The sequence below is a fragment of the Pituophis catenifer genome, unplaced genomic scaffold, assembly GCF_029215685.1.
Source record: "Pituophis catenifer annectens isolate HBS135680 unplaced genomic scaffold, rPitCat1.0.hap2 SCAF_17, whole genome shotgun sequence".
Classification (NCBI taxonomy): domain Eukaryota; kingdom Metazoa; phylum Chordata; class Lepidosauria; order Squamata; family Colubridae; genus Pituophis; species Pituophis catenifer.
In genome coordinates this window covers 4,328,288-4,340,936 of record NW_027256897.1, presented here as the reverse complement: position 1 = coordinate 4,340,936, position 12,649 = coordinate 4,328,288, and the positions used below count along the sequence as shown (strand labels likewise).

The following is a 12,649-nucleotide window of genomic DNA, read 5'->3' as shown; positions in this document are numbered from 1 at the left end:
CTCCCTCCCTCCCCGCCCAGGCGCCGGAAGGGGCACGCACCGCTTCCGGCCGGGCCCGGTCACGTGACTGGGGTTGGGATCGGGGGCGCTGGGGCGGCCTGACAGAGAGGCCCGTCAGTGGAGGCGGCGGCGGCGGCGCTGCTGCTCCCGCGGCGGGCGTGAGGGACGGCGGACCGGCCCATCTGGATGAGGGTGAGCCAGACGGGAGCTTTCCCCCCCCCACCACCAATCGATGAGGGGGGAGGGGGGTCGCCGGAGGGGGGCGGGGCCGGCGTTGGAGGAGGGGGAGGAGCCTAACGAGTGGGCGGGGCTTTTCAGCCAGGGTGGGGTGGGGTTGGGGGGGGGAGAGAAGCAGGAGAGCCCAATAATCCATCATCGATCATGGCAGCCCAAGCCAGTCAATAAAGGGGAGGGTGGGGGGAGGGTCTGTTTTGGTCCCCAAGGGTGCTGAAGACCCCCCCCCTCCTCGTTATGAATGCCCCCCTCCCCCTTTGCTCCTGGGGGAGAGGGGGGAGGATGATGATGATGATGATGCTTTGGGGTGAACCCCCTCTCTTTTATCCACCCTGATCCTATTCCAGAGCTTGGCATCCCTTGGATGGGGCACCACCAGGAGATCCCAAATGGGTTGGGGCGTTTGCGGGGGTGGGTGGGAAATAATGTCCTCAACTTGCCAGCCTTGGGATCTCCTGGTGGTGCCCCATCCAAGGCATTCCCTTCCTTCCTTCTTTCTCTCCTTCCTTCCGTCTTTCTCTCCTTTCTCCTTCCTTCTTTCTCTCCTTTCTCTTCTTCCTTTCCTTTCTCTTCTTCCTTTCCTTTCTCTTCTTCCTTCCGTCTGTCTCTCCTTTCTCCTTCCCTCCTTCTCTCCTTCCTTCTCTCCTTCTTTCCTTCCTTCTCTCCTTCCTTCCTTCTTTCTCTCCTTCTTTCTCCTTCCTTCCTTCCTTCTTTCTCTCCTTCCTTCTCCCTTCCTTCCTTCTCTCCTTCTTTCCTTCCTTCTCTCCTTCCTTCCTTCTTTCTCTCCTCCTTTCTCTTCTTCCTTCCTTCCTTCTCTCCTTTCTCCTTCCTTCCTTCTTTCTCTCCTTTTTTCTCTCCTTCCTTCTCTCCTTCTCTTTTTTCTCCTTCCTTCTCTCCTTCTTTCCTTCCTTCTCTCCTTCCTTCCTTCTTTCTCTCCTTCTTTCTCTCCTTCTTTCCTTCCTTCACTCCTTCCTTCCTTCTTTCTCTCCTCCTTTCTCTCCTTCCTTCCTTCTCTCCTTCTTTCCCCTTCCTTCCGTCAGGAGATCCCAAATGGGTTGAGGCGTTTGGGGAGGAAAAAAAAATAATGTCCCCAACTTGCCAGCCTTGGGATCTCCTGGTGGTCCCCCATTCAAGGCATTCCCAGCTCTGGAACAGGATCAGGATGGATAAAAGAGAGGGGTTCACCCCAAAGCATCATCATCATCATCATTCCACTCCCCCCCTCCCCTGAGGAAAGGGGGAGGGGCATTCATAACGGGGATGGGAGGAGGGGTCTTCAGCACCCTTGGGGACCAAAACAGACCCCCATCCTCCCCTTTATTGACCACAGCTACCTGGCTTGGGCTGCCATGATCGATTATGGATTTTAATCCATAAAGAGGTAAAGAGAGGAGGAAAGGGAAGCGCAGAAACCCCCCCCACACTTTTTTCCCCCTCCCTCCCCCCTCAAAAGAAATAGATAATTTCCATTTCGTTTCTTCAACTTCCCATAAATTCACCCCGATTCCAGCTTGACTCCCAAGGCCATTTTTATATTTATGTTCACGAAGGGAAGCTTGGCCAGGAAAAAAAAAAACCCTTTTGCCTGCTGTTACTTGGGAAGAAACAAGCGAGGCATTTGTGTTCTGGTTATTCTGTGTATCCCAAAGGTCTGCAACCTTAAACACTCAAAAGAGCCATTTGGACCCGTTTCCCACAGAAAAGAAAGCACCGGGAGCCACAAAACCCTTCCCGTGCCTGACTATTTCTTGAGCGGCCACAAAACTAGCATCTGTAGTTGAATTCAACGTTCTGTTTTCTTCTGAAACTTTTCTTTTCTTGGGTTTATCCATGGTTGGCCTACCGGGGGTTGAAAAGTTCAATAAATGGCGTGCCGGGGGGTGTTACACATTGGCGGTTGCGACACATATTTTGAGTGACGGAGCCGCAGCAGAGGGGTGAAAGAGCCACATGCGGCTCCAGAGCCGCAGGTTGCTGACCCCTGGTGTATCTCTTCAAAAACTTACTAAAGTTCCTATTGAATTGGCTATTTATTTACATCTTGTGGGTTTATCATCAGAGGACATCCTGTTGATAAACACAGACATGTATACTTAATCTAGGCACCCACACACATCTACTTGCACAGGGTGTGTCTGTGCGTGGGTGTGCATATTGTTATGTTTGTGTACGCGCGTGTGTGTGTGTGTATACAGAGAGAGAGAGACCCACAGCTTCTAAACAGCTTCTAAACTGAAAGTAGGGGCCCGTTGATGACAAGTTAGAGAGCTTGTCGAAACGTTGCCAAAAAATAAAAAAGAAAACCTTTAAAGTGTTGGTTAGGATTTCAGCCAAAAGTTTTAAAAGACCGTACAAAGTGTTTTGTTAGGATTTTAGAGGATTTTGAGCTGGGATTTTAGCCAGGATTTTGAGATTTTAAGCATTTTAACTAACAGACTTTTAATGACGTGGGAAAGCACCCGAGATTTATGTATGTATGTATGTATGTATGTATGTATGTATGTATGTATGTCTTTGATTATTCAGGTTTTCTCCCACGTAAAATTGGAAGTGTCTTGGCGACGTTTCAACGAAGTCTCATTCGTCATCTTCAGGCTGATGTTTTCGGCTTCGTGCTTCTAGGAGCAATCGCAGGAGAAAACCCGAATAACATTGCTCCTAGAAACACGAAGCCGAGAACACCAGCCTGAAGATGACGAATGAGACTTCGTCGAAACGTTGCCAAGACACCTCCAATTTTATGCGGGAGAAAACCCGAATAACCAAAGACCTACATACAAACACCCGCGAAAACCTCAGAAAACAAATACATATATATATGTATATATATACATACATATATATATATATATAACACCCACACCCACACCCACATAAAGAAAAGAAAGAAAGAAAGAAAGAAAGAAAGAAAGAAAGAAAGAAAGAAGAAGGAAAGAAAGAAAGAAAGAAAGAAGCAGACATACTGCGAACTCCGGAACTTAAAATTTTAAAAGAATTAAAATTTTATTTTACTAAGCTTTCGTCAGCCATCTGCTGACATCGTCAAAGTATTAAACTACCATTACAGAGATCTCTGCCTTTATATGCCATTAATCAATTTGGCCCTTGCGAGTGTAATAGGCCTTTTCAGCCGTCTCCCACTAGAATAGTTTGTAATATATATATTATATATTATATTATAATATATATAATATACATATACATACATACACGTACAGAGAGAGAGAGAAACAAGAACATCAATATTTCTTTTGAGTTGGAATCTTTTATGCTTTTGCTTTCAAGAAACAGAGTTTATCCTGATAGATATGCTGCCATAGATACGTGTGATGGGATTGTTGGAGTGTGGCATCCTTGGTGCTCTCTGAGCTGGGTTGTTTCCTTGCAAACGTTTCATGACCCAACTAGGTAACATTATCAGTGCTAGAAGGGAGTGGGGTTTCCTGGGAGGAGGCGGAAGACTGTGAGGTCCTTGGTGCTCTCTGAGCTTGGCGGTTTTCTTTCAGACGTTTCCTGACCCAACTACCTAACATCATCAGAGTGCATTGGGGATTGTTGGGAGGGCACCAAGGTTGTTCTTGTCAGAAATTTCTTTTGGAACTGACGTTGGGAAGAAAATCCCTCATTATAATTCCACTGGAACCTGGTGAAAACGCAAAGAACCAGCTTTTCTGGTGAAAACTTCTCAACGTTATTATTCATGCCGGTGTGAGGTCTTTGCGTTTATAAAGCGATGTTTCCTCGAGTCGTTTTTTTTTTCTTTCCGAAACAAGTTCCATCATTACGCTGATGAAATTTATTGTGTGTGGGTTAATCTTGGAGCCGGCTCTTAAATTCCATTTAAAAGGAAATGTGGAAGGAAATTGAATGATTACTGTTTGTCCTGCTTACAACAGATCTGCTGTTAAACCTCATAATTTGCGTGTTGTATGACATTGCTCTTGCATAGAAATTTAAGAAAACCCCTGAATTGTAATACGCTTTTTACGAACACTGGTAGATCTGTTGGAGTGGCTCTTTTTGCAGTGGGCTCACATCAACAGATGCTTCAAAAGGTGATTGTGGCACGTGGCTATTGCTAATATTCAATGTTAATATTCATTAACGTTGTGTAATGCTATCCCGTATTCAATATATTTTGTCGGTGCAGGAAGGACAAATCTCAGAGACCAACAGGATTGGAAAAAACTGCTTAACTCCATTTCGACATTTATTTTTTTTTAACCAAGGGTTGCCTTTTGTGGTTTTGAAAGTTAAGAAAAGTGAAGGGGGAACTCTAAATCAGCTTCAGATGTTTCAAGGGTTACCTAATGACCCTCAGAAATTGCAAAAGGCTATTGTGTAAAAAAAAAGAAGAAGAAGAAGAAGAAAAAGAATTGCCTTCGCTTCAACCAGGAACAGGCGATAATAAACATGTATGCACAATGCATGACTCAGAATTTCTTCTCCTTTCCTGATAATAACGTTCAAAGCCATTTCAGAGCTGTCAGAAGAACTAATAAAATTGTTTTTTTTTTCTAATAGCGATAATCCGGGAGGGGTGTGTGAAATTGAATCCTGCCATTCGTGTTTTAAAACAGACAGCGGGGATGTTTTATTCCGCCGGCAAATAGTCTCTGATTTTAGAAGGAAGCTGGATGAAGTAATCCACCGATGAATTCCAGGCTTTTTATATCTGTGTCTAGAGATCAGCCCCACCATGGCACCAGCCTTATCTGGAGTTAATTATATTACTTACTCTCATGACCTGGATGTTGCTTGTTGGTTTTCTTTTGATTTTTGTTTTTTTTAATTTGATTTGTGGGCGTCAGGATTTAGATGGCCAGGTAAACAAATCATATTAAAAGTAAGCATGGGACATATTTCCACATGTGGTGGACATGCCCCAAAGCAAAGGCATATTGGTTAAAAATCCAAAAATGGTTAGAAGAAATGACGGGGGGGAAAAATTGCTATGAAACCCGAACTATTTTTATTGGGAATTATAAAAGAGAAGATTAGGAAAGAAATTTATTACCTTATACTTCACATAATTACGGCCACCAGAATTTCATTTGCACAGAATTGGAAACAAAAGATTTGCTCCATCGAATATGATAATCATAAAAAAGGTGCTAGAATGTGCAGAAGCAGATAAATTAACAATGGAATTAAAAGACCGAGAGGAAACGATTTATTATGAGACATGGAATAGATAGTATAACTGGTTGGAGAAACAATTATTTTTTTTTTTTTAATTTGATTTATATGCTGCCCTTCTCCGGAGACTCAGGGCGGCTTACAATGCGTTAAGCAATAGCCTTCATACTTTTGTATATTTATACAAAGTCAGCTTATTGCCCCCACAAACTGGGTCCTCAATTTACCTACCTTAGAAAGGATGGAAGGCTGAGTCAACCTTGAGCCTGGCGAGATTCAATCTTACTTTAATTGCAGACAGCTGGTGTTAAATTACAGTGCTTCTGTCTATTGAGCTATCCAGGTTCATTAACCCAAAATTAATGTATAAATGTATAAACATAAGAGAAGATTGTGTAATAGATAGGTATAAATTGCAGTGAATATAGATATTACTAAGTAATACATAAAATGTATGTGTATATAGTTGGTTATAGATATTATTACAGATGCTGGTATGGGAAAGCTGTAAAAATTTAACAAGGATGTTAAAGATATAAATGTTGAATAATTTTTTTTTTTTAAAGTAAGCCATTCTCCCTCAAAAACAACCCTTCTATTCAGTACAGGGAATCCTCGACTTACAACAGTTCATTGAGTGACCGAAATTGCAACGCCACCGAACAAAAACGTGACTTAGGACGTTGTTCGGGCTTACGACCGTTGCAGCATCCCCATGGTCCTGGATCAAAATTCTGACACTTGGCAGCCGATTTGTATTTACGACGGTTGCCACATCTTGTGGTGGGTGGGTCGTGTAATCCACTTTTGAAACCCCTTGACAAGAGAAGTCAAAGGGGAAGCTGGATTCACTTAACAACCATGTTGCTAATTTAACAGCTGCAGTGAGTGACTTTTCCAAGTCGTAAAATGGGGCCAAAACTCGCTTCACAAATATCTCACTTAGCAGCATCGATTTTGGGCTCTTTTAAGTCGAGGCCTACCCGCATTTCTTTTGCGCTGTTTCAGTGGAAACGTGTCCCAACGGGAGCAACAGGATTTTAACCAGCCTCAAAATACGAAAATGAAATTCTTAAGCCGTATGCCAATATTTATTCGTGGTTTCCGTCCTGTGGATTGATTGAGTCAGACTTGCCTCTCAGCATACCTGGGGGGAATTGCCAGAAGCTGCCAGGAACTACATGCAGGTCATCCAAAGAGCATCCTCCTGTTACCTGACAAGTAGAATTTCGGGGAGGAAGGTAGTAAAATTTGTGCTTCCTTCTCACGTTTGAATTGAGAAAGATTTTTTTTTTCTCCTGCTCATCCGGAAGTTTCCCGATGCTGGAAGAAACGTCAATAGAATTAGAAATAGAATAGAATAGAATAGAATAGAATAGAATAGAATAGAATAGAATAGAATAGCATAGCATAGCATAGCATAGCATAGCATAGCATAGCATAGCATAGCATAGCATCAGGGTGGATTTGATTTAAATCGAGTTGATTTAAATCACAATTTAAATTATGATTTAAATCACTAGTAAAAAGGCTTGATTTAAATCAGCTCGATTTAAATCATAATTTTTAAAGAGCAACTGTAGAAAGGATGGAAGGCTGAGTCAACCTTGAGCCTTGGCGAGATTCGAACTAGCAGTAATTGCAGGCAGCTGAATGATAATAACAGGCTATTAGTCTGCTGCGCCACCAGGCTCTTCTTCCCCAAGTGGGGAAGAAAGACACTGGAAACATGGAGATTGCTTGGAAAGATGGATTTTTAATGGTGGACAGGAGGACCACATGGTTTGAGGTCCTGGGGAGGGGGAAAAAGGGGAAGAGATGTTGAGAGCGCCTGGTTTTTATGCCGTCTGTTGGGCTTTTTGAATTTGAGCTTGTATTCTGATTGGTTGTCAGACTCCCATGGGGTCATGCGGGGGCAACTCTGTAGGTTGTCCTAAGTCCGAAGCTTGGTTGACTCTTGCCGGGTGATGATGTAATGAAAGGGGCTCTGGGCAATATCTATTATGGCTTTGCTTGAAGGATCTTTGTTATGTAGAATAGACCGGCCCAGTTCTTAATGGCCGATTGACAAAGGTGGGTAGGGGGCTGAATTTCTGCCTCCCTTTTAGGGGAAATATTCTGCCCTTTAAATATTTCCTAAAATAATCTCATTTTCCTAGGAGAGGGGTGGCTTGCTAACTTCCTACACCGAGTTGCAAAAGTTCTTGGAAGTACAGGCCGTCTCGGCTTAAAAGTTCATTTAGTGACCATTCGAAGTTACAACGGTACTGAAAAAAAAGGGGCTTACGACCATTTTTTCACACTTGTGACCGTTTGCGGCATTTCCCCGTGGCCGCGCGAGTTACGCTTGGATACTCGCCAGCTGGTTCATATTTACGACGGTCACGCCATCCTCTTTTGTGACCTTCTCACAAGTAAAGTCAACGAGGAAGCCACATATTCACTTCACAACTGTGTTACTAATTTAACAACTGTTTAGAAAAAGACTCTTTTAGAATCACAGAGTCGGAAGGGACCTCGGAGGTCTTCTAGTCCAACCCCCTGCTTAGGCAGGAAACCCTACACCCACTTCAGACAAACGGTTGTCCAACCTCTTCTTAAAAACGTCCAGTGTAGGAGCATTCACAACTTCTGCAGTGAGTCACTTAACAACCGTGGCAAGACGAGTCGTAAAATGGGGGCAAAACTCAACGTAATAAATTTCTCACATCCTGGTCGTACGTCGAGGACTGCCTGTATTGGATTTGGCAGCCGGATTTAAGGCTATGCTAGTACAGCAGTCCTCGACATACCGCCACAATTGAGCCCAACATTTCTGTCGTTAAGTTTAAACATTGGTTAAGTGAGTTTTGCCCCGTTTTACGACATCTCTTGGCCCTGTTGTTAAGTGAATCACTGAAATTGTTAAGTGAGTAACCCGGTTGTTAAGCGAATCTGGCTTCCCCCTCGACTTGGCTTGTCAGAAGGTCGTAGAAGCGGGAATCGCATGAATCTGGGACACCCAGCGACCGTCATAAATACGAGCCCATTGCCAAAGCGTCTGAATTTTGATCGCCGCAGCGGTCGTAAGTGAAAAAACAGTCCCGTGTCGCTGTTTTTCAATCCCGTTGTAAACTTTGAGCCGTCACTAAATGAACTGTCGTAAGCCTCCTACCTGTCCAGGATTCGAAGGACCACTTTCAGAGGTAATTGTTATAATTTGTGTGGAATCCACACTATAAAAATAACCTTATAGAGGCTTATTATGGGAGTTCTGCATAATTCCAAGGCCTCGTTGCTGGGGGGTACATTTTAAAAAAGGTTTTTGCCCCCCAAGGCAGACTTGAGACTGTTTTTGACTCTTTTCGGCTGTAGTAGGTCTTCGCCGTCACCTCAAGGACCTCTGCAAATCGTCTCTGGCTGATTCTGCTCCCTGACTTATAAAATCCTTTGGTACCAATAAGGGAGAATGTTTGCAGCTCAGGGTTGAAGTGAGGGGGTCCTTGGAGCTCTCTGAGACGTTTCATGACCCAGCTAAATAACGTCATCAGTGCTAGAGGGAGTGAGATTGGGAGGAGGATTCCTTCCTCCTCTTCCTCCCTCCTCTTCCTCCCTCCCTCCCTCCTCCTCCCCCTCTTCCTTCCTCCCTCCCTCCTCCTCCTCTTCCTTCCTCCTCCTCTTCCTCCCTCCTCCTCTTCCTCCCTCCCTCCTCCTCCTCCTCTCCACAAACCCTCCTCCCTTGGAGCACTGATGAAGTTACCTAGGTTGGTAACGAAACATCTTCAAAAAAACCACCAAGCTCAGAGATCACCCACAGTTCTTTTCCTCCCTCCCCTTCCTCCCTCCTCCTCTTCTCCTCCACAAACCCTACTCCCTTGGAGCACTGATGACGTTACCTAGTTTGGTAACGAAACTGCAAGAAAACCACCAAGCTCAGAGATCACCCACAGTTTTCTTCCTCCCTCCTCCTCTTCCTCCTCCCCCTCCTCCTCTTCCTTCCTTCCTCCTCCTCCTCCTCTTCCTTTCTTCCTCTTCCTCCTCTTCCTTCCTCCTCCTCCTCCTCTTTCTTCCTTCCTCCTCCTCTTCCTTCCTCCTCTTCCTTCTTCCTCCTCCTCCTCCTCCTCTTCCCCTTCCTTCCTTCCTTCCTTCCTTCCTTTCCTCCTCCTCCTCCTCCTCCTCCTCCTCCTCCACCTCTCCACAAACCCTACTCCCTTGGAGCACTGATGATGTTACCTAGTTTGGCAACAAAATGTCTGCAAGAAAACCGCCAAGCTCAGAGGCCACCAAGGACCCCTCAAAATCCTATGGCGCCAGGATGCGCAAAACGCCTAGAATTTGACTTCTTTTGGGGTTAGCCTGCCTCGAGGGACCCCTGAGCCCCTCCCTCCCTCTTCTCAGAGCCCTCCGGAAAACGATGACCGTGACATTTGTGCCGTTTGTGTTTTGCAGGTCCTTCCTCCTCCTCCTCCTCCAGGCCACCTATGATCTCCCCCTTTCCCCCGCGTCCCTTTTTTTAAAAAAAGAAATGGATGACAAGGCCTCGGTGGGCAAAATCAGCGTGTCTTCCGATTCGGTCTCGACGCTCAACAGCGAAGATTTCGTCTTGATTTCCCGCCAGGGAGATGACACCCCTTCCACCAATAACGGCAGTGATGACGAAAAGACGGGGCTGAAGGTAAGGGGGGGGGGTTTGCCCCTTGGGAGACGGGCCGGGGAGGGGGGGAGGTTTCCTGAAAAAAAACAAACCCTTCCCCCCTTCCCCGGTTTGGGTGCGTCTTTCCTTGCAAAGCAAGAATGCTTTTTCTGCTTGGAAACCGGCCAATTTTGCCTCCCGCTTTCTGGCACGCCAGGAATGTCAGCAAAAGACCATCCGAGAGCCGGGAGGCAGAATGCAGTGGGGCTGCTCCCCCCTGATTCTCGGCTGGAGAATTCTCCCAGGAAAGATGGGGGTCGCAGGTAGTCCTCGACTTAACAACCGTTCAACTCCTACCCTCAAAATGACGCTATAGAGCATTGCACAACTAGACACAAGGACAGTTTTTTCCCGAACGCCATCACTCTGCTAAACAAATAATTCCCTCAACACTGTCAAACTATTTACTAAGTCTGCATTACTATTAATCTTCTCTTCCTTTCTAGTATCTATCTCTTCCCACTTATGACTATAACCATGTTGCTTGTATCTTTCAATTTATATTGTTTTTATTTGTTTCCTAGTACGATTTGGTAGCTTATTAGTAACCTATGACTATCACTAAGTTGTTGGATCTTTTTATTCTTGAAGAATGTATTTTATTCTCCTTGTGTACACTGTGTATATTGAGAGCATATGCACCAAAGACGAATTTCTTGTGTGTCCAATCACACTTGGCCAATAAAGAATTCTATTCTATCCCATTCTATTCTATCCTATCCTATCCTATCCTACTCTACTCCTATCCTATCCTACTCTACTCCTATCCTATCCTATCCTATCCTATCTATTCTACATTCTATCCTATCCTATCTGTTCTACATTCTATCCTATCCTATCCTAACCTATCCTATCCTATCCTATCTATTCTACATTCTATCCTATCCTATCTATTCTACATTCTATCCTATCCTATCCTATCCTATCCTATCCTATCCTATCTATTCTACATTCTATCCTATCCTATCTGTTCTACATTCTATCCTATCCTATCCTAACCTATCCTATCCTATCCTATCTATTCTACATTCTATCCTATCCTATCTATTCTACATTCTATCCTATCCTATCCTATCCTATCCTATCCTATCCTATCCTATCCATTCTACATTCTATCCTATCCTATCTATTCTACATTCTATCCTATCCTATCCTTTCCTATCCTATCCTATCTATTCTACATTCTATCCTATCCTATCTATTCTACATTCTATCCTATCCTATCCTATCCTATCCTATCCTATCCTATCCTATCCTATCCTATCCTATCCTATCCTATCCTATCCTATCCTATCCTATCCTATCTATTCTACATTCTATCCTGTCCTGTCCTGTCCTGTCCTGTCCTGTCCTATTCTATCCCTTATTCTATTCTATTCTATTCTATTCTATTCTATTCTATTCTATTCTATTCTATTCTATTCCTATTCCTATTCCTAATCCTAATCCTAATTCTAATTCTAATTCTAGTCTACTCCATTCTATTCTATTCTACCCTACCCTACCCTACCCTACTCTACTTTAATTCTATTCTATTCCTGACCGTTTGAAGTTACGACTGCACTGGAAAAAAAGCGACTTCACTGCCGTTTTTCACACCGCAACATCCCCCCCCCGGTCACGTGATCAAAAATCCAGATGGTTTGGCCAACTGGTTCACATTTATGACGGTTGCAATGTGCCGGGGATCCCCTTTTGGCGACCTTCTGACAAGCCCCAGTGCACAGGGAAGCCAGGTTGACTTAACAGCCATGTTGCTAACTGAACAGTGATTCAGTGAGGATGAAAATCTGGATGCGTCTTATACTCCGAATGTAGCCCCGCCCAGCTTCTCAGGTTTCAGAGGCTGAAAAAAGCATCAGAAAGGAAGCTTCAGAAAAGAAGCCTCCAAACAGAGCTTCAGAAAAAAAGCCCCCAAACAGAGCTTCAGAAAAAAGCCTCCAAACTGAGCTTCAGAAAAAAAGCTTCCAAACAGAGCTTCAGAAAAGAAGCCCCCAAACAGAGCTTCACAAAAAAAGCCCCAAACAGAGCTTCAGAAAAAAGCCTCCAAGCTGAGCTTCAGAAAAAAAGCCTCCAAACAGAGCTTCAGAAAAGAAGCCCCCAAACAGAGCTTCAGAAAAAAAGCCTCCAAACAGAGCTTCAGAAAAAAGCCTCCAAAATGAGCTTCAGAAAAAAAGCCCCCAAACAGAGCTTCAGAAAAAAAGCCCCCAAACAGAGCTTCAGAAAAGAAGCCTCCAAACAGAGCTTCAGAAAAAAGCCTCCAAAATGAGCTTCAGAAAAAAAGCCCCCAAACAGAGCTTCAGAAAAAAAGCCCCCAAACAGAGCTTCAGAAAAGAAGCCTCCAAACAGAGCTTCAGAAAAAAAGCCAATCAGCTTTTTTCTTATTTTCCTCCCCAAAAACCAAGGTGCGTCTTATGCTCCAAAAAATACGCAATAACCCCGATGAGAGTAAATCATGACTTAGTAGAGTCCTTGTCATTCTCTCCAAAAACCATCTCCATCGTAGTCACATGGCCTCTCCTTCGGCCACTCCACTCGCTCAGCTCTGGACGACGCTTAAACGATACCAGGGACCGGATATGGCTGGGGTGTGTGAGATCCCAA

General features: G+C 44.4%; 1 protein-coding gene across 1 annotated transcript in view; it reads left to right on the top strand.

The window, feature by feature from the left end:
• Nucleotides 1–73: 73 nt before the first annotated feature.
• The window catches only part of RABGAP1 (RAB GTPase activating protein 1), a 99,502-nt gene continuing 86,926 nt past the window's right edge, over nucleotides 74–12,649 (top strand). The window contains exons 1-2 of the mRNA XM_070955769.1: nucleotides 74–192; nucleotides 9,802–10,027. Of these exons, the coding sequence (XP_070811870.1) occupies nucleotides 9,878–10,027 (150 nt within the window). The 5' untranslated portion in view covers nucleotides 74–192; nucleotides 9,802–9,877. The remainder of the gene's footprint in view (nucleotides 193–9,801; nucleotides 10,028–12,649) is intronic.